General features: G+C 39.8%; 1 protein-coding gene across 10 annotated transcripts in view; it reads left to right on the top strand.

The window, feature by feature from the left end:
- LOC308471560 (contactin-4) overlaps nt 1-26,388 on the top strand; it is a 520,761-nt gene that overhangs the window by 309,458 nt on the left and 184,915 nt on the right. For all 10 annotated transcript variants that reach the window (XM_080995664.1, XM_080995658.1, XM_080995657.1 and 7 more), the window contains 2 exons: nt 3,186-3,312; nt 5,074-5,249. In XM_080995664.1, the coding sequence (XP_080851790.1) occupies nt 3,186-3,312; nt 5,074-5,249 (303 nt within the window). The remainder of the gene's footprint in view (nt 1-3,185; nt 3,313-5,073; nt 5,250-26,388) is intronic.

The following is a 26,388-nucleotide window of genomic DNA, read 5'->3' as shown; positions in this document are numbered from 1 at the left end:
TGAGCAATAGGACTGGGAAAGCAAGTTGGTCTTCTTTTGAGTAGGCTGGGGATCCTTGTATAGTAGTGCATCTGGCACTATATTCTTGAAGATGGGACTTTGTTCTGCTTAGCCGGCTGACAGTTCAACTTAGGCTCATGTGCCTTCCTAGTTGCTGGGGCAACCTAGCTCACAGAATGTGGAGTGATTGGAGGCCCCCATGAGACCTCCACCTCTGCTGAAATGTCCTGCAATGGGATATCTTCTAGAGTACTCAGACCCTTGCTAAGTCTGTGAAGCCAATCCACTGTACAATTGGGGTCCATGTGTCTCCCCAGTTACCATGGAGCTCATGCTATTAGGAGGCAGGTTGGGGACTGGTTCAGATAGCTCTCCCACCTCTGCTGGGATGTCCAACATCATCAGGGCAGAAACATCTGGTGAACTACCCACCCTCACCCCACCCTCAAACTCAGCACTCTCATCCCATTCCTCCTTCCCCTCTGGCCAGTCATGCCAAGAGGTCTCCATGGGCTCATCATGACACATCCCTGTTTTTGTACTGCTATGAGGAACTTCAGCTCTGTATCTGGATCATAACATTAGACCTGTTCACGCATATATTCACTGTGGGGTGATCCCACATCCCTTTGGGACTGTGTGAATAAAGCAGCCCTTAGGTGGGGCGAGTCACATAAACTTTCCTAGTTATTTGTTGCTTAGTCTAGGAGGGGTCCTTTGTTGGGAATTAATACAGTGGTACCTCGGGTTAAGTACTTAATTCGTTCCGGAGGTCCGTTCTTAACCTGAAACTGTTCTTAACCTGAAGCACCACTTTAGCTAATGGGGCCTCCTGCTGCTGCTGCGCCGCCGGAGCACGATTTCTGTTCTCACCCTGAAGCAAAGTTCTTAACCTGAAGCACTGTTTCTGGGTTAGCGGAGTCTGTAACCTGAAGCGTATGTAACCTGAGGTACCACTGTATAGGGAGACTAAAAACCTTTTTGGATTTGCAGCATTCCCCCCTCTCCTTATCATGTATCGTCATAATTGTGCAGTGTGACACATAAGTTTGGGAATGCTGCTGGATAGCAGGTGTGGAAACTTAAACATTAAGGTAGCATCCTGTGTACACTTATTTGAGAGAAAGCTCCATTGAACATGGTGGGATTTAATTCTGAGTAACCATGCATAGGATATTGATGGAAGATGTATCTCCTCTTGCAACATTCATGGTGCCAAGTAAATTCCCAGGTATGCGTTAGAGAGCATGTTAGTGGTGTGGTGTTGAGACCTTTTCTAGTCATATATTCATACTTTGCTGAAATATCCTTCCAAAGGTCATAGCAAGAGTGGAAGTTAAGTACATCCAGATCAGTTTTGATAATAGTTATTTTCCTTCACTTTTCTCAAAATCACCTTGAGCCTTTCTCCAGCAGACGTTTTTGTTATATTTCCTATTTGAGTCCGAAGAACATCTCTTTCTATCCACTTCAGGACTATTATATTCATACAAAAGCAGCTTAGTGGTCATTTCTGTGACCCATTGACTAAAAGAAAAAGTATCTACTTTCATATTTCAGCAACATATCTCATTGTTATATGTTAAAACCTTTGCTCTTGGAAGCTTCAGGAATACTATACTTTTCACAGTGATGAACTATGGAACATGGATGCTCAGTCCTGTGACTTCTGCTGTGTGAGGGTTTTGTTGTTCTTCGATATGCAGTGCCTTCCACCTTTTGTCATTTCTTGTTGCCTAGTAATCACTCATGTTTTCCCACTAAAATAATAAGGCAATACAGATCACTTTTGCATTTCAAAACCATTTATTCCCAACTGTGTCTTCATATCGAAGCAATGATCTACCTTCCTCCTTTTCCATTAATGAACTCCGTTTAACTCCAAAAGGTTTGGATCAAACTCACTTCAGTCAAAGAAGTGAACTGTGCAAGACCCTTAACATTATTACCATCCATGGCAAATGTTTACCAGATTTTGTTAGTTAGCTGATTTTATAGCATCTAGTCTGTTTCTGTGAACTAACACTACTCTTCCCTGTCCCACATTTTATACTTTTATGAATTTACTGAGGCTTATGTAGGCATTTCAGTCAGTCTCTGTTTCTGTGGCCAATCAGGTCTGTGCACTGCTCAGTCACTCTTAATCCAGAAGTAAACCGATTTCCATGTGTGCCAAGGTAGAAAAATCATGTGACTGACATTTCAGTATTAGGAAATCCCCTTCCCTCCTGTTGTTATGAAGGCAATGATTACAAATAGTAGGATGGTACGGAGGGTTGTTCAGTTGAGAACTTAAGTGTTCAAAGACTATATGTAGAATGAGAACATGGATTGCTCTGTCTTGTACACCTACTAAGGAAAACCTGTCCCAGCAGACAGCCACGTGCCGGGTTTGCTTAGGACCCACAAATAAAATCCAGTGTTTACACTGAATATCCTGGTTGTGACCCAGATTCTGTTTTCTTTAGGGGTTTTTATTGGTTTATCTGTCCATTTCTTTATTTAGGAATTTACATACCACCTTTCACCATAAGGTCACATGGCGACATACAGCACATTAAAACACATCAATAGATATTCTAAAAGCGATTAAAACAGAAATACAAGACAAGCACAGCATAAACTAAGACAGAAAGCATAAAATACTGAGTGACACAATCCAAAACTAACCACAGACAGGTTACACATTGCCACCTGCCTGGTGAAATAGGTACATCCTCAACTTGCTTCTAAAAAGATTTAACTTTGAGGCAAGGTGTAAGAAGTTTTAGAGCTGCCACTGAATAAGTCCAGCTATGGGCCCCAGCACTACTTATCTCATCCATTTTCAGGACTACCAGGAAAGCCTCCTTAACTGAGCTTAAAAAAATGGAGAGAAGGGTTGGGAGAAGGCATTCTCTCACATACTTGAATCTCAGGCTGTTCAGTTTTATTTAGTTTTTAGGTGTACCCTTCCCCCTTGATTCCAAACCTCAAACTGAGGCAGGGTGGAGCAATAATTTTATTTTGATTACTCCTTATTTATCCATTTTTATCCATTCTACCTTTCCTCCAAGGAGCTCTCGTAACTGAATGTAAATTGGATGTTACACTTCAAACTGCCAGATTGTCTTCCTTATAAGCAATAGTAGGTTGGTTTTAGTTACATGAAACATACGTGAATTTTATTATTATGTATACCACAGATGATAACACGCTGCACGGACCAGTTTTCATCCAGGAACCAAGCAGTGTCGTTTTTGCACTGGATTCTGAGGAAAAGAAAGTCAAACTCAACTGTGAAGTGAAGGGAAATCCTAAACCAACTATAAGGTTTGTTGCATATTGATCAACTTTTTTGGAGGGGGGGCACAATGTTCTGTTGCTATGAAGAAAGAGAAGAAAAATCCTGGCACTATACATGTCGGAGAAAAAAAACTCCAGTAAACTGAAAAGAAACTATCAGGTCTACATTAATGTTTTTGCTTTCCAAGGACCAGCCATATTCACTCAATAGCAGCATTGAAAAAGCTTGTGGGACTGTGAAGAGGCTCATTTTTATTATGTCATATGATTTCATAAACTAGGGTGTAATTTGGGTGATGCACAAGGTAACTGCATAAGGAGGTAAAAGTGGGTTTTTATTTCACATGTTTGAGGAAGGCTGTGGCACTCAGAAGCTTATGCCACACAATAAATGATAGCCTTTAAAGTGCCAAAATACTGTTACTACTGTAACAGTAATACTGCTACTACTGTAATACTGTTTGTTACTATCATGCCTGGCAATGGGTTGGACTAGATGATCCTTGGGGTCCCTTCCAACTCTGCAAGTCTATGATTTTATGCCTAACAGGTATTGAATTTGTAACAACGTGTGCTGCTTTGCATAGAATTAAAATCTAAAAGTTAATGGGGAAAGTGATGTTCAAAGAGCCAATGGAGAAGGTTAATAAGAGGAGTGACATGATCATAGTAATGATAGGAAAGAGATAAAAGGGTTTTATTTTCATTTAATTCATTTGTTTAATTTGAATACTGCCTTACAATCAATCTCTTGAGGAGAAAAGAGACTAGGCAGGAAGACTTGGTAGACAAAAGGAAAGAGATAACAAAGCATGATAGGATCTGGACATTCTTCTTTCTGTGACTTTAAAAGGAAGGTCAATAAAGAAGAATTTTATTGTTCCTAAATAGTCTGAATAGACTTGTTTATTGAGAAATGAGGTTGATATTCTGAGCAGTAGATCTAAAAAATTATAAAGCATCTGTTTTGCAGTGAGGGAGTATCTTTGGACTTAGTATAGGGGTATAAAGTAGTTTATAAATAGGGTTAATGCATGGTCAGTAGATTGTAACACTGAAATAATAGCATTAATAGCAGATTTAAAATGCTGTGTGTAAATGTGTATTAAATTCGCTATATAAAGTATTCTGCTCTAAATAGTAAAGATTATCCACCAAAGACTATAAATATGAAAATGTTTTAATCCAAACAAATTTTAAGTAAAATGTTTGTTATAGGAGTGTTATGAAAACAACAAACAACAACAACAACAACAACTATTTATAGGGCCTAAATTGAAATAAACCCACTCTGGACCTATTTTAGAAATTTATGGTTTTTGCCCTGGAAAAAAAGTACCCACTTTGGGGTACTTTTCTTATCCTCTAGCAATTTCTGTGTTTCTATTGTATTATGTTTCCATCCCTCTGCTGTTTATACATTATAATCCAAATAAGAAGAGGTAATCAATGAAGGTGTTGGATACAATAGACCTTCCCTTAGTGTGGGGTGTTGGACTGGATGATTTAGCCCTTGAGCTGTAAGATTCTGTAAAAATAAGTAATCACCCAGAGCATCAGCTTCAGTAAAAGCAGTACCACAACAGTGATGTAAACATTAATCAGGTTTGTGACTGACTGGTAAGATTACTTATCAGGTTAAATGTTTATATAACATTTCAGATTTATACAGGAAAATGTGTTTTCATGGTACTTAGGAAATAAAGAGAAGTTCATTTGTTGTATTTCTCTCTCTTGCTCCCCAACCCCCCCAAGCAAAATTCAACCACTTCCACTTTTGTACCATAGGTGGAAGTTAAATGGAACCATTGTTGACATTGGTATGGATTACCGCTACAGTGTGGTTGAAGGCAGCTTGTTGATCAATAATCCCAATAAAACTCAAGATGCTGGAACATACCAGTGCGTAGCAACGAACTCATTTGGAACAATTGTTAGCCGAGAAGCTAAACTACAATTTGCGTGTAAGTAGCAACAATATCATATGGTAGATATTACTTTGTTACAACATAATGGTGGGGGTGGGGCTATTAAATTGATGTCTCTTTAAAGGTTCATGTATGCATAGCTCCATTTAGAATGTATCTTGATTCATAGGATGTGTTATTTAATCTGTAAATAAATAAACATTTTGATAGGTCTGTTTTACAGAGAAAATTAAAAAGGAAAAAAGTGTATGTAGTGAGAAAGTATTAATAATTTGTGCAATATTAAGGCTGTGAGAGGGAACCAAAGGCAGGTTGACCATCAGCAGTGCAGAAATGAGGGTAAAATAGCATTTGTTCATGGCACTGTTTTGCAGAGTGAAGTTTTCCTCCCATTGTAAGCAGTGTGGGGAAAATAAGAGGGGTGGGTTAAACCGCAGAGCCTAGGACTTGCCGATCAGAAGGTTGGCGGTTCGAATCACCGCGACGGGGTGAGCTCCCCTTGCTCGGTCCCTGCTCCTGCCAACCTAGCAGTTCGAAAGCATGTCAAAATGCAAGTAGATAAATAGGTACCGCTCTAGCAGGAAGGTAAACGGCGTTTCCGTGCGCTGCTCTGGTTCGCCAGAAGCAGCTTAGTCATGCTGGCCACATGACCCGGAAGCTGTACGCCGGCCAATAAAGTGAGATGAGCTCCGCAACCCCAGAGTCGGTCACGACTGGACCTAATGGTCAGGGGTCCCTTTACCTTTACCTTTAAATCTACCTGGAGCTAGCCTGGATCTCTCCCATATGATGGATTTGGGTCTTCAGAGCTCCCATTGGCATGCCTCCTTTTTGGTTTTTCGAACCTCAGCCTTCTTTTTTTGGATTTGGGCCAGAGTATTGGAGATGTCCACAGAAGCAAGGAGGGGCGAATCTAACATCAGATCATCTTTCTCTCCCGACACTGGAGTTTTGTTAGCCTAAGTGCATCAGTTTTCAAAACATTTTTACCTTTCAGAACTTCAGAAAGGCAAAACTTAAAGTGACTTTTTATAACGTATTGTGAGATCTAAGAAAGGCTGTAGATTACTCAGCACTGCTGACTTTGAAAATGTCATTTGTCCTTCAACTTTATACGTCACTTACATAAAACCAGATTAGATGTCTGCAAATGTTTGTTGTCTGTTCTGTTCTGAACTCCTGGATGGTCGCCCTCCCCCCCCCCCATGTTTTCAGCTGTCATATAAGTCTATCAAACTTAATTAATTTGTCAAAAGGTTTAAATCGATTTTTTACCCCTGCCCCAAAGACATTTAGGCTGGAATCACATGTATACTTACAAGGGAAAAACACCCCTGAAAACCGTGGTAATTACTTCTGAGTCAGCATGCTGAGGTTGTGGTATCAGGTGACTGAAGACTGTACTCTTAGGTTGTTCTGATTTGCCTTACTTTATAGAGCATGGCGTGATATTACATAAATATGAACATACAATAAGCTATGTATTTAAACCTATCTTATTACTCATTCACCTCTTTCTTTTTAGTAAACATCATTGCTTATACTGCTCAGTTTAGCCGTTTGAATTACATAGTACCATTCGGTACTATGTTTTAAAGGATACTAGCAGTTAGAAGTAATTCATATCAAGATTCTTGCTTGTGGATGTGACTTGGCACATTATTTTGGCAAATCTTTGTTTGGAACGGCTTTATTGGACCATGAAATGTTTTGCTGTGTTTTGTTTTAGAACCCTGCTGTAGAGTACACACTTGGGATAGCTTTTGCTTTTGTCTCAAACTCTTCTTTCTCAAGTCTACTTGTCCTGGTTTTAGGGTTTCTAATCATCATCATCATCTAAATCTGATGAAGATGCAGAAATAGCTTAGGATATCATAGTCTTCTTTTGACATGTATTCTGTAAAGTACAGTAGTACCTCGGGTTACATACGCTTCAGGTTATAGACACTGCTAACCCAGAAATAGTACCTCAGTTTAAGAAATTTGTTTCAGGATGAGAACAGAAATTACGCGGTAGCTGCGCGGCGGCAGCAGGAGGCCCATTAGCTAAAGTGTTACCTCAGGTTAAGAACAGTTTCAGGTTAAGAATGGACCTCCAGAACGAATTAAGTTCTTAACCCAAGGTACCACTGTATTCATAATTTCCCAAAGTATGAAAAAAATGATAGACATGTGTGCCTTGGATAACTTGTGTATTTGGGCAGGGACACTCTTCCTGCTCTTAAATCATTGTAATTATTTATAATTTTACACATTCATGCTCTGCTTCTTTGGAGGAACTCATTACCAGGTGATTTACAAAAGTTAAGCAAAAATCACACAATAAATAAAAAAACAAAAACATCTAAACTACAAATCAACTACCACTACTACTACTACTACTACTACTACTACTACTACCAGCCACTTTGGGTGGCTTCCAACAGGATATTAAAAACACAAAGTGTTTAGCTAAAATGTTTTTAACATCAGGCATTCACATCCTAAAAGGCTAGAATTACTCAGGTAAGACACTGTTCAGTATGGCCATATATATATATATATATATATATATATGAATGAATATGAATCAATTGTAGACATCTGCTTCACCGCTTGCGAACACACGAAGAGCTGGTTGTTGTCCTATGTCCCTGTGTTTGTGCGTGCGCACGCATATTCACTGGAATTGATGTGTATAATTGCCTCTTAAATGAAACATTCCTAAGTTTCATAGAACATACTTTTTCAGTGAGCTTCCTGTTTGTGCCCTGTCACCGTTTCTCTTCCTTGGCCAGCATTTTATTTATGTAGTTGAATTATGCTGATTATATTGATGCTGAAAATAAAAATTGAAAATTAAAACATATACCAAAACAAAAGCCAATTTTTATGTCGGGCTTTATTGAAAAATGATTGGTGAAAAGTAATAGCTATTGGGAAGACAAAGTATTATATTTTTCAAAATAATTTACAGTATAGTATCAGCTGCTTATATACTGATGGTGTTTGTTCAAGGACTGAAAATGTGCTCTTCTTGTGGAACATAGGTAATGAACAGCTTCTTGGAGACTAATAACTTTAGATGCTGGTTTGTCAGGGAGATTGCTTCATAAATACTTCTTCTTCCTCTTGAATCCTGGTGCTCTCCAGTACCTCAGACATCACAAATCAAATAAGTTCGCTATTCATCAAACTAAGTTTCTATACAGTGGTACATTATTATTCAAAGCCAACTGCTTTGAAAAGATTTTGCTGTCATCATACCATGTGAGAAAGTTCCACACCCAGCCTGACCATATATTCAAGCCACACAGAAGATGATAAAATGGCAAAAGCCATTAATTCAGCTAGGCCTTGGCCACTTACTTAAACGGTTCACTGAGCTTAAAGAGCAATAATAAATAGCTAAATCATCCAGTGTCAAAATAAATGTGGGGGATATTGAATTGACATCAATAGGAGGTGCCCTTTTAACTACTGAACTTGGCAGGTTTGGAGATTTTGCTCTTTGTGTGTGTTGATTTGTTTTGTAATAGAAAGAAAGAACTTTGAAGATTGTGAGCATGCTACATTAAAATATGTGTTTTGTTTAATTGGTATGTCATTGTAGACCCAAGAAAACATCTGAACTATAATAGAAGCTTTGATAGATGAGCAAGCATAAGCTTGGCTTGACTGATTTTTAATTAAGGAGGTTGCCTTAATAAGCAAAGTTTGTTCTTTAGCAATGAAGTGGCAAATGGTGACTTTCATACCCAGCACCTTCTTAACATTTATATCAAGTAAATGTCAGACACATCACTCACATTTTGATTTGAAATAGGATGAAAGGAGTGGGGGGGGGCATGGTGTGTTTGGGGGCTTTTTAATTTGTTTTGTTTTTTCTCAAAAATATATATCAACTTATTTTATCTGAGATGGCAAACAGAACTGTCTAGATTTTGAAATATCCTTGTTGGGTTAAGTTTATTACACATCATTTGCTTCTAAAAAGCAATAAAGATGTGCATCAATTTCAATAATGTATTCTTTTCAATTCCAAAATGTATGTAATTCTAATAGAATAAAATGAACTGTAATGGACACTTCATGAATGTCCAAGCTGATTTCAGAGCACAAAGCCTCCTTCACTGAAGAAATGCTTTCTTTTTGGTTTTGTGTGAAGGAGAAATCTCAAAATACCACCACCATACTAATAAATTGATGCACCACTAAAAAAGTTCATTTGACTTCAGTAGCTCCATGGGTTTCTATTTCTACCAGTACAAGACTATTTATCCTGAATCTTACTTTGCTACTCAGGGACTTCTGTATTGACTGTTCTTGTACTTGCAGCCCTTGACCTGCTTGTAGATTCAGCGGCTGCTCCATGCTTTGTTCCCATCATACTATAAGATATTTATAGCATGGGGAAATATATTTATATTTATAAGATATTTATAGCTTGACTGTTCAGTTAGTCTATCATTCAGCACCTTTCACAGTTCCTCCTTTAATCTCTACCACCCATTATGTTGTTGATGACCTCTGTTTTCTTCCATCTGATGCCGCGTTTTAACTTCTGTGGCAAATTATACCCATCTAGCTTGGAGATAAAAGGCTGTCATTATACTCAAGGGTTAAATTTGAATACAAGGGCATCATTAAAAGATGTTGGTTCTCTCTCTCTCTCTGTCTCCTGGTTAAGGGCTAAATTATTTTTCATGTAGCTTATTCCCTGCAGATTAAACTCTGAAGTAGCTATTTAAGCTCTTGAGGAGGTCAGAGTGGATCAGCAATTATTCCTGAAATATGTATTTAGGTTACAAACTGATTTTGATAAAAGTGCTATATATGTGCCCTCAGATACTTGATATGTTATAATAATTAACATTTCAAATTTTCCTCATTGTTTCTTGACATGCTTTTTTTAAAAAAAAAAATTACAAAAGTAAGGAATAACTAATGAGATGTGGATTGATGATACTTTTAAAAAAAACCACACACCTTTGCTTGCAGTTGTAAAGATTCACAGAATTTAATTCTTCATAGCATGGTCAAATACTCATTGACTAAATCTTCCTATATCCATAAAATTGTAAGGTTGTCATCACTCAGCCCCTGTTGGAGGATTTGTAGTGCTTCATCACAATCCTGGATTTGCATGCAGTAAAATCCAAGAGGCCAAGAAAAATTGAGCTTAATAGTTGTACAGGGTGAGGAGAAGAACCTCAAGGGATTTAATGTGGGGGAGTGACAAGGATTTGGGAAGTTGAGTGAGAAGGGGCATAGCCCCTAATATTAATATGTGAATGAAGTAGTTCAGATTATGCTATGATGGTTTTCCTGGATGGGGAAGCTTAGTATGGCACTGTTGTTTTCTGCTGGATATTAGCTTGATAGCTTAAATAAAGGACATAAAGACATTGGGTGGTATCCAATTGTCTTCCTCCACTGATGGAAGGCTGTTTGATCAGGTGGAGGCTTCCATTAGTGGAAAGGGCAGAGGCATTTTTTGCTGATTTCCCCTATCCTTTCTAGCCATCTGTCCCTGGTGGTTGAGGACACTTCAGAACAGCAAACAGCGTGATAGTGGTGCAGGAAACCGCAGGGAAGAGAGAGAATTGGCAAAAATCATCTCCCTCCCCCTTTCATGGAAGCCTTTGACATTTATCCATCAGTGGAAGAACACAACTGGATGCAAGCATTTATTTTTTTTCAGAAACAAAATTCTGCAATCAGTTAGGCTACTTAAAGCATTTCGAAGTCAGTAGGCATTAAGCAGCCTAGCTGTTTACAGAACTGCAGCCTAAATCAACAAGGAACTAAGCCTATATCTGTAAGTGGGCAATATGCTGTTCATCCTATTCAGAAAGATGATCTTCGGAGCTATGAATTATTAACACATAACCGAGTAGCAAAATAAATAATTGATCTTCTAAAGTGCTGTGCAGCCTCCTCTCCTTCTGGTTTATTACATTTATTTCTTGTCTTACAGGCACCTATGGTGTTGGTTGGTACACTTTGATCCGTTTGCTTTGTGCTTGTGGCCATGAAAAAATATGGTTGCTCATAAATTTTAGTTCCTAGTACATGGGTTAACCTTTCAACATTTTGGGGGGGGATGGAAGATCCTCCCTGGCTGTGTTGCACAAGGGCTTGTTGCAGTTCATCGTGAGGCTCTGTTGGTAGATTGGTTTTGAGTTAAGGGAGAGCTCTGAGCCCACTTTGATCATTCCATGCTGTCCAGTGCTTTTAAAGTGAAGCACCAATTTGTTTTGCTCTGGCCTGACCTCTTGGCTGCTAGAGGAAGTTGCTCCATAATATCATGGGAATTAGTGTATTGTGGCAGTATTGCAGCAAAGCCTTTCAGGGGCCCTATAGCTGTGTGCCTTATCACTCATGGTGATTATTCATCAGGCAATGGTACTCTACGTTTTTTTAAAGCTATACGAGATCACATATAGCTTTCAGAGGTTCATGAATGTTTCAGTGGAAATTTGTTTCAGGTTGGTACAAAACTAAATCAGATTTAGGAATAGATTTTTTAAGAAAAGAAGGAAAGCTTACGCAGGGGGTTCAGATAACATCTGCACACGCCATGCTTCTGTGAGTTGCAAGAGCTCGATCATAAGAAATGGGCAGTGGCCTTTTCCTCAATGGCTGGAGGAGGCAGCAAAGAAAGAACTGTAAGAGGAGGGGGGCCCTTTCCCCATCCTCTGGACGCTCAGGGAAACTCAACAACCCTACTGCATCTCGAACTGGGTGTGGAGAGTGAAGAGGGACTGCCTGAGGAAGGTACCATCCACCTTGGGCCTGCCTATAAAAAGCAAGTCTGGAGTGAACAACTGGTGTGCTAGCCACTGTTTCCAGGAACCTGTCTCATTGTGAGACATTTGTGGGTGAGCAAAGAGTTTGTTTGAAACCTGGGTGAGAACCCAGAGGCTTAGAGAGAGTGTATGCCAAATGGAAAATGAATTAATACACACACACAAGTGTGTGTGTGTGTGTGTGTGTGTGTGTAACTTTGTTACATTTTTATATGTAGCCATATTTTGGTAATTTGACTGTTGTTGATTTAGTTGTTTACACCGCTTAGAGATATTTTAAATATATTAAGTGGTATAGAAATTAAATAATCAATAAACATACAATAAACCTGTAAGTCCTCGGCAATCTAGGATTAGTTCTAACTTTTTTTGTTTTAGAAATTATGTTCATGTGAAATGTATTTTTTCTTTCTGTGTGATTTGCAACTAGTAGACATGAAGAGAATTTGGTCTAATATTTCCAGGAGTTAAGCTTGAAGAGGGTTTTGTATTGTTCCAAAGCCTGGTGCCTGCCCCTTTCTCTGCCGAGCAGTGACAAGGCCACATGGGGCCACAGGAATACACACAGGGTCTGTGTCCCTTTGGAGAATAGAAAACACAGCGGAGACTGTCATGCTTTAAGAAATAGGGTTTATTCGCCTATTTACACCTTCAGTCTTCATGGAGGAAGTCCAGATCTTACATCTTGCACATTTCTGGAGACAGCAGCACAAGTAACCTTCAGGCTGCTTTCCTCAAAGATGGATCCCAGCCTCCCCCCCCCCCTTCTTCTTCCCAGAAACCCCTTGCCCTCCCCCAGAGCAGTTACCCTGGCAACCTTCCAAATCTCCAGGATCCTTGTCTTGTTAATGACCCTCTATGGGCCCTCAGTGGCTCTCTATTGTTCCCTTAATGGCCCTAGCTTGGTCAGGCTACCCAAGCTACCCTTTGCATCTTATATTTCTCGTTTCCCGCCCCAAATAATCACAATCCTAGAATTTATTAATTTGTAAGTTTCTCTTAAGTCTACAACAGTATTTTCTTTTCTCCCTGAAGAGAGTTGTAGCACTAACTCCATTGGTTATATTTGTCATGCTGCTACTCAAACCATCCAAACAAATCTATGTTTGTGGTGGGGAGGGGCGTTCCTTTAGATTCAAATAGTCAGAATTAGTCTATAACCCAAAGTTTGGTTGACTTTTTTTGGACTGCAAATGTTACTTGTGTCATCATTACTTTTAGAAAATGGGTATACTATGTAAAGGTGAAAGGTAAAGGACCCCCTGTTGGTTAAGTCCAGTCAAAGGCGACTATGGAGTTGCGGTGCTCATCTCACTTTCAGGCCGACAGAGCTGGCGTTTGTCCGTAGACAGCTTTCTGGGTCAGGTGGCCAGCATTAATAAACCACTTCTGGTGCAACGGAACACTGTGACGGAAGCCAGAGCATACGGAAACGCTGTTTACCTTCCCACTGCAGCGGTACCTATTGATCTATTTGCACTGGTGTGCTTTCGAACTGCTAGGTTGGCAGGAGCTGGGACAGAGCAACGGGAGCTCGCCCTGTTATGGGGATTCGAACTGCCAACCTTCCAATCGGCGAGCCCTAGGCTCAGTAGTTTAGACCACAGTGCTACCCACATCCCCTATGGTTATACTACACCTAGTGATCATGCTGTGTGATTCCTTCCAAGTGAACTCCACTTGGACTCCCCCGTGGAAAAAATAAATAATAAAAATGGTTAATTAGAAAATACTTTTTAAAAGTTAGTCATAGCATTTGTTTATTTATTTACATGCCATTATTGTTAAGGGATGCCTTTCAGTTCACACAGAAAAACAAATAAGGGCTAACTATGCTTTTTGTTCTGAAGGATAAAATTTGTATGTCTCATACATAAGTACTGACGAAGAGGAATCCTGGCGCACAAGCAACCAAAGTATACAATCTCAGAGAAAATAAGTGAAATGTATTTGATATGCAGCAAATATTGATCCCATGTAATGATACCTTTGAAACAACTTTATTATCCTGAATGATTGACATTGGATCCTTCATTTTATTTGATGGATGTTGCTGCCGTAAAACGACAGTTGTTCATACCAATATTATTGAGCTGCCAGAATTTGAAGGACTGATTGATTGAAAAAGCCACTGGACTTTTTACTATTTTAAAACTAGTGTGATTCAGAAGCTAACTGACTCGGGGACACTCTGAAAAATTACATTTCCCTGCACAAAGATTAATCTCAGACCACATGGATCAGGAGAGTAGATAAGCATAGTGACTTCACTTACTGGCTTGGCAGTCGATATATTTGTGTTGGCATAAAAAGAGTTATGTCATACCTTATATTTTAGAGTATGAACTTATTGCTATTGTTGGTTTCCTTTGTGGAGATGTATGAGGTGATCCTCAGGAATGACTCTTAATAATCCATTGCATTTTAGGGTCATGTTGTAACCCTAATTTAGGTAATTTGGATTACACCCCTGAGCTGTAGTGGATTGGAAGAAGCACACAAATGTCCGACAAGCAGGAATGGGCGGTCCTGGCAGTATCTGTCAAAGCGAGAGGAGGAATGGGAGGAGATGCTGAGACTGTTGGCAGAAGGGTCTGAGTAGTTGGCTAGGAGACCCCCACCCCACCCAGCTGCCACTGGACATTCAAGCAGCAGGGGGAGAGTCATGCAAGCCAGCCTCCAGCCCACATGCAGTGAACCCTGCCAATAGATTCAGCAAACATTGAGCTAACCATTGGCTTGCCAAATTCATTTCTTGTTCTGGTTGCATTTTTGGTACGTCTTGCTTGTTCTGGCTGTTGGATGATCTTGATTATTGCATCCCACATACATGATCTTGATGTCTGTATCCTACGTCAACTGGAGGGTATCCCACCAAGTGGTCTAAATCAGGAGTTGATGGTTTTGTTGGGGAAGAGACTGGGTGAGGTAGAGATGGAACAGTTTTCTTGCAGTAAGACTGCCAATGGGACTAGCATGACCTGTATTCTCGCTGCATACATATTCATCCTGTACGTTTGTATTGAAACCTTTTTGTAGAAATCTGTTTCCATTGTTTTTACCTGCAAAGTCTACTGACCCTTAGAGATGGTGTGTGAATCAATATAGTATGCTATGAAACATCTCATGAAGGATATGAAGGATATGGCTATCATTACAAATGTACCTACATTAATAATTTTATTTGTATGCTGCCTTTCCATAGTTCAGACTTACAATATGAAAAAGAACACACAATTACAAACTAACAAAAGTAGTCATAAACAATACATAGAACATAATAATACACAGCCAAATTGGAAAAAACCCACATAAATTATAATGAGATATACAGTGGTACCTATGGATGCGAACGGGATCCGTTCCAGAGCCCCGTCCGCATCCAAAAGCGAACGCAACCCACATAAGCGCGTCTGCGCAGGTCGCAATTCGCCGCTTCCGTGCATGCGTGTGTCGTCATTTTGAGCGTCTGCGCATGCGGTGAAACCCAGAAGTAACACGCTCCGTTACTTCTGTGTCGCCGCAGCGCGCAACCCGAAAATATTTATCCCGAAGCTACTTCAGCCCGAGGTATGACTGTAAAATAAAGATACAAAAATCAATATCAATAAGAGCAACAACCCCCACCCAACAAAAATCCCTAAGCTATACTCCAGCCCTACTCATTAGTTATGGGTCATGTAAAAAAATATATAATCTCCATTTGCAAAGGCAATATGCTTTTGAATACCAGTGGCTAAGGAACACAAGTTGGCGCAACTGCACTCATGTCCTTCTTGTGTGGCTTTGGGCTTTATGGAGTCTGCAGAGGACGGATACACTTGAAGACAAGCTACTGCTAACCACCACCACCACAATTCAATTCCTTTAAATTCACAAACCATCCTAAATAAGCTTTTACATTTAAGAGCAAAGTAAGTTTTAAAAATATGATTGATAGATAGATGATAGATAGATATAGATAATTTACTTCCCACATGTGATTAGCTTTAGGGTAGTTTCATGTATTTTCAGTGGTTGATTCACTGAGTAACTGAAAGCTGTAATTTTATTCAGTTTAGTGCAGCGTACAAGGAGATAAGTCACGCGTTACCGAGATCGATTTTTGTGAACAGAGAGAGCTCATAAATTTGACAGTCTTGTTCACTGAAGTTGATTTGTGCATTGTGTGAGTTCCCTGCATATGTTATGCTGCTTGTGGAAGGAGACCATTCATGTGAGCTGTTAGGCATGCATAACGGTGACCAGATAATAGGGATATGTGACTCTTTGCAACATGCCAGCCAAGTCAGCATCTTCTCTTGCACATATTCTGTTTATCAAATTTATCCGTAGAATATCCATTTACAAATACGTTGGCAAATATGTTTTATTTTATTTTTTATCTCTATAAACCCTGAGCTATAGTTTTATTATGAATTCCATTCAAAGGGCAGGTTGTTCCTAAACTATTGAACATACAAACTAGTTGCATCCCTGATTATGCCCTTTCCTCCTCTAGGCAGGGGTGTAAAATTTGACATCCTCTTCCTAATGCAGCATTTATTTTTATTTATTTTTAATTAATATTTATTAAGTTTTCAGAAAGAATAAAATCACATTAATAAACACAAAAATTTTAACAAAAACAGAAAAAAATACCCCATACAAAATACAAAGTACAGAATAGTTCAAGTTCAGGTTTATTGCGGCCAAAGCCAGTGACACTAAACACCACAAGATCAGACAACAAGAAATCAGCAACAACTTCAGAAAAGAAAAAGGGTTACACAAGGGAACTTCGCAGTGTGCCATTCAACAGAAGAGATTTACGCTTCTTAATTACTAAAGTGCAAAATTTAGCCACCTCATATGATATTGAGCTTGAGGAATCTTCCAGGAGGTATTTTCGAAGAATTTCAGGGGAGGATTCCAAATAATATTGAAGGGGTATAAATTTTGATAGAAGCGGTAAAATAAGTTGAACTCGTTCTTCACTATAGAATTCGCAAGATAGAAGAATGTGTGTGACAGATTCTACCTTATTAGACATACAAGGGCAGAGACGCGCATGCATTGGAACCCGCGTGAATTTGCCGTACAGCACTGCTGAGGGCATTGTCTCAAAGCGGGCTCTAGAGAAAGCCCATCTATAGGCTTCGTTAGTGATGTTAGTTAAGTAAGGGGCAGCTGCAAAATTAGGCCAAGCTTTTAAACATCTATACGTCTCTGGGAGTAGGGCGCCTTCTTGTTGTAATTCGATATCATAAAGTCTCCGAGTGATGGTAGCTTTTGCCTTGTTCAGAGTTCCAATAAAAAGATTTTCAGGGTTTAGGCCAATTTGTTTGATCTTGTTAGTTATTTGCATAAGCCAAGGAGGATAGGGAACTGCGGCCAGGAAGCAAGGTAATAGACCCTTAGGATTGTAATGGATTTTCAGCCAGAGGGATATTGCTTGTTCCCATACTTTTAATTCCACTCTGGGCAGTCCTGCCTCTTGCCTTAAGACTGCATTAGGTGTACACTTAGGGGTAGCAAATAATGATCTTAAGAATTTAGATTGTACTGTTTCAAGGGTCTTAAGGTTGGCAGAGGGGCTAATTTGAGAGCCATATAGAAGTTGGGCTAAAGATTTTGCCTGAAAGACTGTTAGGGCCATCGGGAGGAAGCCAGCTCCTTTCCTTCTGAATAATCTAAGGATAGCATTTGCACTTCTTTCTGCTGATATAGCTGATGTGGTCAAGTGTGTTGAGAATTTGGCATTATAAGAAAAAGTACAGAATAGAAAAAGGGAAAAAGGGAAAAAAAGAAAAAAAAAGAAAAACAGTTAAAAATAGTTCCGTCCTTTCATAATCTCTTTTAAATTTACTTCTTTCCCGGACTTCCTCATACCTCCCTCTTTTGTATTCCAATTCAGTTTCTAAACTCAGCAATTTCTTACCCTCCTTTTTAATTCCAATTCTAAATCTTGATATATTATGCCATTAGATTTTTACCTATTTGAACCTATTTTTCCATTTCTCTTAGTCTTTTTGGTCCTAATCCTTAATCTTGATACATTTGTAACTTTAAAATCTGTTCAGCTAGAAGCCACTTAACCTCAATCCAACATCACTCTAACATTCATTGATTTTGCAGTATTTCTGTAAATAGTCTTTAAATTTCTTCCAATCTTCTTCCACCGACTCTTCTCCCTGGTCACGGATTCTGCCAGTCATTTCCGCCAACTCCATATAGTCCATAATGCAGCATTTAATTCAGTTTTTCAGTCTCTCTACCTTACCTATTTTCACTATATGAGTGGGATAGAGCCGCTCTGCAAAATCCATTTCTCATCCTGTTCTGCTTCTTCAAAAACCCATCTGAAAGAATCACCCTATGCTTTGAGTACTTATATGTAAGATAAGTGTGGGTACACATCCTTTTAACTCTGCACTCACTGTGCCCTCAACTATTATAGCAATAGATGTGGGAAGCTGTCTGAGCTGAGCTGTGAGTCAGGAACTATGGAAGTTTCAGCCATGGAATCAAGGGTATTTCCAAATGTGGGATGGGTTTTATGAGGTAGGGGAGGATATATTAATTGAAATTTATCCTTCCAGGTGCACACATGTATGGCTTGAACCTTGTTTTAAAATCCCACCCTTGGCAGCAAAATCAAAATAATAGGAATTAGGCTGCAAAGCCTTGTTTTGAGCAAGTCCAGCTATGAAGTAAGCTGGCTTCCCCCATCTTACCCCACTTAACAAAGAATCAGGCGGCAACTTGTAAAGTAAGTTTTAAAATAAGATTTACTTAATTTATAATCATGCATTGGTTCACAGAAAACACAGCAGTAAAAACTATAGGAGTGACTGGGCAGGACTGAATTCTGGTGACTGTCGTTTTCTGTAATTAGTACAAGTATTATTTTTTTAAGTTGCTCTAATAAATGCATGTTTTGCTTATCTAACCGTTATTTGATAATATTTTATCAGTCAATTGAAGAAATTTTCTTTGACCTATCAAATGCCAGCTAGATTATGAAACTGGAACATTCTGAATAACAATCTTAATAATAATAAAAAAGAAATAAAATAAGAAACCCAAAATGCATTAGTATTGCCCAGAAAAATCACTTGTGCTTTCAAGAAACATAATGTAAGACCTTAAACTATTTGTAACCTATTTCAGTCTGCTGTGTAATGGTAATATTATGATATAAAGAGAAGAATTAATACTTCATCGAGGACCAAATAGTTTTCAAAAGACCAGTAAAAGCTACTGCAGTAAATACAGTCCCAAGCCTGAAGGGAATGTGCCTAAGGCGGGGACAGACAAAAGTACACCCAAAATTTCCTCCAATGGGAAAAACCTGCATATCTCTAATGAAAAGAATTAGTCAATCACCTATTCTACAAACAATTAGCATCTACATGTCTGGTTGCTCGGTAACAAAGCAACCAGAAAACAAAAGCTGAGGCAGATCCTGGTATGATGCCTGGATCTGCCTCAGCTGGTATGATGCCTGGGTATGGTCTGAAGCCATATACCGGTAACTCAGCAACCTTTCTGAAGCAATGCAGATCTTGGTCTGGGCAATTCTTGGTTTGGAGATCACTTTACTGAGTTCAATGAAATACACTGGTACATTGGTTCTCAAACTTAATCTGTTCCAGAAGTCCGTTCCAAAACCAAAGCATTCCCAAACCAAGGCACACTGTCCAATAGAAAGTAATGCAAAATAGATTAATCTGTTCCAGACATTTAAAAATAACCCCTAAAACAGCAATTTAACATGAATTTTACTGTCTAACTGAGACCATTGATCCATAAAATGAAAGCAATAAATAATGTACTGCAGTCACACAATCAATCAATCAATCAATCAATCAATCAATCGCTGTGTTCCACACAGTCACAGAAACAAAACAAAAAGAGCCACAAAAACAAAAACGCAAAATAAATAGCAAAAACAGACAGACCTCAGCGTAACGCTCAAAACGGAAGTGTGGCACTCAAAACGGAGCATGTTCGGCTTCCGAAAAAAGTTCTTAAATCGGAACACTTCTGGGTTTGCAGTGTTTTGGTTCCAAGTTGTTTGAGTACCAAGACATTTGAGAACCTAGGTAGGTAGGTAAGTAAGTAAATAAATAAGTGAATACGTAGCACCTTTATCCCTAAAGATTTTGAAGCGGCAAAGGAGATCTGTTCCCAGGGTTCTTGTTCCTGAATGTACACTCCTGGATGGTGGCTTTTGGTCAGAGGCATTTTGAAAATAAATTTTAAAAGTGCAATAACTGTATTTTGTTTTTGTGTGTGTTGGGGCATCCTGCTACTATCGATCAGCTGGTGTCAGTGAACTTCCATTCTAGCAATATCAGCCAGTAATTTGGTAACCTACTGAAATTCAGGTTGGGACTCCCATGGGCACATTGTTTAAGTCACTATAGTGGAGAGGAGTTTGGTCACCTGTTTCACTTTACCCATCTCTCATTGATAACAGGAGAGTTGAGCTAAGCAGACTCAAGTGAGTGCAGAAATACAGGTAATTGCATTGCATGCTTATGCAAGCTTTTTCAGACTAGCCTCCCAGATGCTTGCAAATTATCTTGTCATTTAATTAGGTCCTTTCACCTGCATTAAAATGTAAAATATGACAGCACCCCTAAAACTACAGGTTTGTGTCCTGCGGTACCATGGTACTGTTGTAAGATCGAGTCCCTGCTGAATAGTTGCTCTTCAAATATTGCTTGCTGCAAATTGTAGCGAGAAAACAAGTTTTCAGGAATGTATTTTTTTACAGTAAGATATTCCCCAAGAAAGTTGTCCAGGGGGCATTCATTTAGCATTTATTCATTATTCATGTATCATCACACAAGCATCTTGAAGATTAAGTGTGGGGAAAGGCAAAGCTCATGATAGCACAGATGGTACAGGTGAAATGTGCACAGCAAAGGAGCTGTAAAGAGCATGTGAGAATGAATTGTGTTTGGAAAAATCTGCTGCGTTGGGAATACCAGGAGTCCAAATCTAACACTTAGTTAATAGCATAATGCCAGGAGAGACCTGCATAGCTAGCAGTATGTGGCACCAGGGACTATGAGCAATCACAAACATGCTGGCTCTAAACAGGCAGGCAAAGCGAAGTTTTATTCTGCCGTTGAAGACTGTGAAAAATAATAATCTAGTGAGGAGATTGGGGGGAAGGGCAAGCTGGGGGGCGGGGAGGGGGACTCAAACCAAAATTTCTATTTGAGACCTTTTGGTCTGTTCCGGGAAGGGCTGGAAAGAGGAAATGGATCTAAACTCTGTGGGATGTAAAACTATAGCAGTCAAGTACAACATTCCTACAGTGGACATGTTAGGGGATGTTTTGTACCACTCAGGAAAAGACTTTCTGTTTCCTCCTGAGCTGGGACAGACTTTCACTACATGTGACTTGAAGAGGGTGTGGTCTGTTGTACTAGCATGGAGGAGCACACGGCCTCCATGTTCTGATCAGTGTGTGTTCTCCATTTTGTATGTTGCTGTATGTTTGGAGAAGTGACTGCTTAGTCGCAGTCACTTGGGACTAACTTCTTTCTGGAATAGTTCTAGTTGTTATGTAACCTAAGCCTGCCTTCAGGGGTATGTCTGTGAACCTGAATGAATCTGTGAGGAAACTACCGTATTTTTCGCTCTATAACACGCACCTGAAGATAACACGCACAGCGTTTTTAGAGGAGGAAAACAAGGGAAAAAAATTCTGAATGAAACAGTGGATGTATCATTTTTGTGCCTCATGCTATGGCCACAGACATGTGATCTGATGGTGAGTTTGGGGTAGCCCAATGCAAAAATCCTGAGAATCCCTGTGGATCTGTGCTTTGTAACCATGTTTTTAGACCATTGTGGCCCCAGGCAACAGTGGGTGCGTGATTTTTTTGGTGCAGGCTGTAGCCATGGACATGCTATGTGATCTGATGGTGAATTTGGGGTGACCCAATGCAAAGATCCTGAGGATCCATGTGGATCCATGCTTTGTAACCACGTTTTTGCACCATTGCAGCCCCAGGCAACAGTGGGTACGTGATTTGTTTAGTGCAGGCTGTAGCCATGGACATGTAATGTGATCTGATGGTGAATTTGGGGTGACCCAATGCAAAGATCCTGAGGATCCATGTGGATCTGTGCTTTGTAACCACGTTTTAAGTGGGGAGGGAAGGAAAAACACAGAAGGGACAAGGAGCATGAGAGGGGTGTGCAGAGAAGCAGCTGGCTAAGAATGCAGGAGAGGGGTTTAACGGGAGGGAGGAAAGGAAGGCAAAAGTTTTTCCCCACACACCCACCCAAGCCAGCCCTCTCTCTCTCTCCCCCTCCCACCTGCATGTTTTCCGGCTGCCTGCGAGTCCCTAAAATGCAGCAGCACCGGAGACGCGATCCTTTCCTTTCCCCTCTGCTTGCCTGGAGGGGTGGGGATTTGCCTGCTCTTTGTTCCGTTTGAGCAAATAGCAACCGAAACAGAAGAGGGTGGGCAGTAAGACCCTGAGGCAGAATGCAGGAAAGCAACAGCTTCCTCTCTCACGGAGCTCCCTTCTCCCTGACGCGCGCGATTGGATTTTTGCCTGATTTTTGCCCCTGCGTTCAGGAGGGTCGGCTCCAGGAACCACACATTCTCTCAATAACACGCACAGACATTTCCCCTTACTTTTTAGGAGAAAAAAATCTGCGTGTTATAGAGAGAAAAGTACAGTACTTTTATATTAACATTAATCAGACTCTTGTGTTTATTCTTTTTAAGAGGGATTAGAAGGGATTTTACCAGAAAGGAATCTTTAATAGTAAGACTCAGATGAGTCAGCAATAAGCTGATGGCTGCGTAATTTAAAAGAGGAATGTTTGGAACTCTGCTAGAATATGGAACTTGCTAGCGCAAGTTAAGAAGGATATCATTAAATAATATATCCTCTCCTGCCTCCCTAATCATCCCAAACTCAACTGTCGCTAACCCTGACATGCAAATATCCCCACATGGTTCTGAAAAAATGTGGTTCACAGGCTGTATTTCTTACAGCCCTAAAAACCACGCCTGTAATTCTCTCCTCACCCACAATCTTATTATTATTGCTTGAGCCCCAGCCTCACTCCACCTGCCCTACTGTATGGAGATTATAACTGTGGTCTACATTATAGGGTTGCTTGTATGAAACGCTGCGAAAGTATCAAAAGATTGCTTTTAGGGTGCATTTATATGAAGCATTTCAAATGGTAACGTGGTGGCCCAAACAGTCTATTCCTAGTTCATATGCCTTTCACATGCTTTCACGCATAAGTCGATTCCATCTCATTTCTGCCACAATCTGAGGTTTCATAGCATTGCTGAGTTGGAAGGAACCCCCCAAGGGTCATGTGTTCCCTATCCCCTGCAATGCAGGAATCAGAAACCTTTGTTGTGGTGGTGGTGTTTTAAGAATCTGCATGGAAATGTGTACCTATTTAAATATTCTAAACTGTATTTTATTTTTTTTAAAAAATGCATTTCTCAACTTTCTCTCTCTCCCCCTCTCTCTTTGCTGAGAACTATGTTAGGAAGTTCCTATCCGGCAATTAAGTTCCACTCTGGCCATTAGTCTGCCAGGTGCAAATCAGGTTGGTTGTGTCAGGGTTTGAAAACATCAAGTACTGTGCTGCTTTATCATCCCTGTGACAGTGGTGACACATTATTCGGCTGCATCAGACTTCCATTTCCCAGACTTTTTGTCACTTCCCCCAACAGGTTTTTATGGTTGAGTGCAGATCAGGATTATAATTTTGCCATTTTGGGAAGCTGCTCTCAAGACTGAGCAAGACTGAGGGAATTTTTGTCCATATTGCCTTTTAGGACCATTTCAGTATAATTATGGTAGTATTTTGGGACATAGTGTTATCATGCAAAGGGGACAGATTACCATCTCTCTAGTCTTCTGAACCATATTGCCAAGTAGTAATTTTTATTTTCTTTATAGATGTTATATAAGAGATTTCAGTCTTAAATATTTTATAACTTCTTAAAAACAATCAGCCCCAAATTTATATACAGATGCAGATGCTGAGCACTTAGAATTAAACTATGCACATTAGCAGAAATTATAGAGAGCTTTGCTTTATTTGCTCAACCGTAAAACATTTAACCTCTGAATCTGCTGTTTTATGTACTCATAATTTTAATATGTAACTAACAGTGAACTATCACCCACTTCAGTATTGCTGGAAGTGTTATTGTTTTGCCCTCACTAGTTCATTGTGAAGTGTTCTGTTTTCTTTTGTTTTTACCTGGGGAGGTGAGCATCATGTTTTGCTCTGGGTTTTTGTTTTTTTAAATGCTTTCAGTAAATATTATAGCAACTATACTTGAAAGCACTTTCTCCACAATCATTTTTAATTCAGTGAGCTAAGTAAAAGCTATGCTACGATGGGATGTTAGGAACCAGCACGTTCCTTCAGAGAAGAAACAGTTGTCACTGTTTCCAATCGCAAAGTCAGGGGAGTGTCTCTTATCAAACAGGGGGCTGACCCATTTTGTTCACTTCTTTGCTTTCTTGTATGTTTATTAGAATGGAAGTCCAAACCACCAGGATTTAGGTCATTATCAGGCCTTCCTTTCTGTCACCTTCATCCTAGCTTCTAAACAGCAGCCTAAAAAAGGTAAAGGACCCCTGACAGTTAGGTCCAGTTGCATACGACTCTGGGGTTGCGGCGCTCATCTCGCTTTACTGGCCGTGGGAGCTGGCGTTTGTCCACAGACAGTTTTTTCGGGTCATGTGACATGACTAAACCACTTCTGGCGAAACCAGAGCAGTGTACGGAAACGCCATTCATCTTCCCGCCAGAGCAGTACCTATTTATTTACTTGCACTAGTATGCTTTCGAACTGCTAGGTCGGCAGGAGCTGGGACCGAGCAACGGGAGCTCACCCCGTCGCGGGGATTCGAACCACCGACCTTCTGATCGGCAAGCCCAAGAGGTTCAGTGATTTAGATCACAGCGCCACCCACATCCCCAAACAGCAGCCTACTTTGAAGACATAACCTCCCTATCACCATGTTGATTTAGACTGTGAGTTTGGGGCATAGAAGGCCTAAATCACAGGCATTAAATCACCAGGAGATTTCTGTTTTGAATTAGTGCTAAATGTAGTCTAGTGTTGCCTCCAGTGTAACGAGAGAATGATACAGTCTTCCTCAACCTGGTGCTTTCTGACTCTTTTGGACAACAGCTCTCATCAGCCTCAGCCAGAGAGTTGTAGCCCAACAGCTGAAGGGGGCCAGGCTGGATAAGGCTGTAACAACAGATTATGCTAAGGATGAAAAAAACCACTGCATTTTTCCACTAGTGCCAGTCAGTGGTAAGGCATTAGCAGAGACAGGAAGATGCCTTATGTGATAACATAAGGCACAACAAGTTTACAACATAGGTAAGTATGGGAAGAAAGGCATTCCTACTTTCACCACCTTCATGTGTGCCCTCATGGATAATTTTTTTAATTGAATTGCATAATCTTCTATTTTAATGTACCTTTGGTGGATGTTACTCATTTTTAAATTATATTTTATGTGATTATAATACACTGTGAAGTCACTCATATGAATTAGACGAATGGACAGATAAATTTAAAATAATACTAACATTGGACTGCTGTTTTTTTTGGGGGGGGGGGAATGTAGATCACACAATGTCTAGTTGCACTCTGCTTAACGTTTTGCTGAAAATCAAGATGTCTAATTGGCCCTGATAAAACCAGCCCAGGAACTCCTTGCCTTTCCTCTTTGCAACCCTTGTGTGCAGAATTAAGAATTCTGTGCCACTTAAGTGACACAGTAAGAGCTCTTCTTCCTATGTCAAGACTATTTAATTCTATTCCCTGGAGCTCTTATATATCTTTCCCAGTAACAAATATTTTGTGCTAAACTGAATGTACTAAATTGGCTTGTGAGAGCAGGTTTTTATTTTATTTTTTAAAAAACATGCGTATATACTTCACACATTTTCCTATTCAGACACAGTTAGTTGCTGCAGCTTTTCAGATGTGTTCAGAATAATTGTGTTTTTATTGTTATATTTATCTTCTTTTTAGTTTTTGTTTTGTGTGTGGTTTTGCTAATTTAGATGTTTCCACTGGTGAATTTGATGGATTGTGTGTTCTGTAGCATTCAGAGGATGCTATAAAGTAAAGGACTGCTCTGTTTTTGTTTTCAGACCTCACAGCCCATATAGTGCACAGGTGTAAATCTTGGAAGTGTAGCTGCTCTTCAAGATCCTAAGCAGATGTTTTCCCCTTTCAGTGATAAGTTTACTAGTCATGCTTTAGATTAGCCTTGTGCAGTCTTTGGTAACTAGATGCTGTTGGATTAAAATCCCAATCATCCTCAGGCAGCATGGTCAACAGTCAGGGATGAGAGTTAAAC

Source organism: Podarcis pityusensis (assembly GCF_964106645.2).
Source record: "Podarcis pityusensis genome assembly, chromosome: 2".
NCBI lineage: Eukaryota > Metazoa > Chordata > Lepidosauria > Squamata > Lacertidae > Podarcis > Podarcis pityusensis.
Note: the sequence above shows the minus strand (reverse complement) of the source record. Positions and strands in the feature narration are given on the sequence as shown.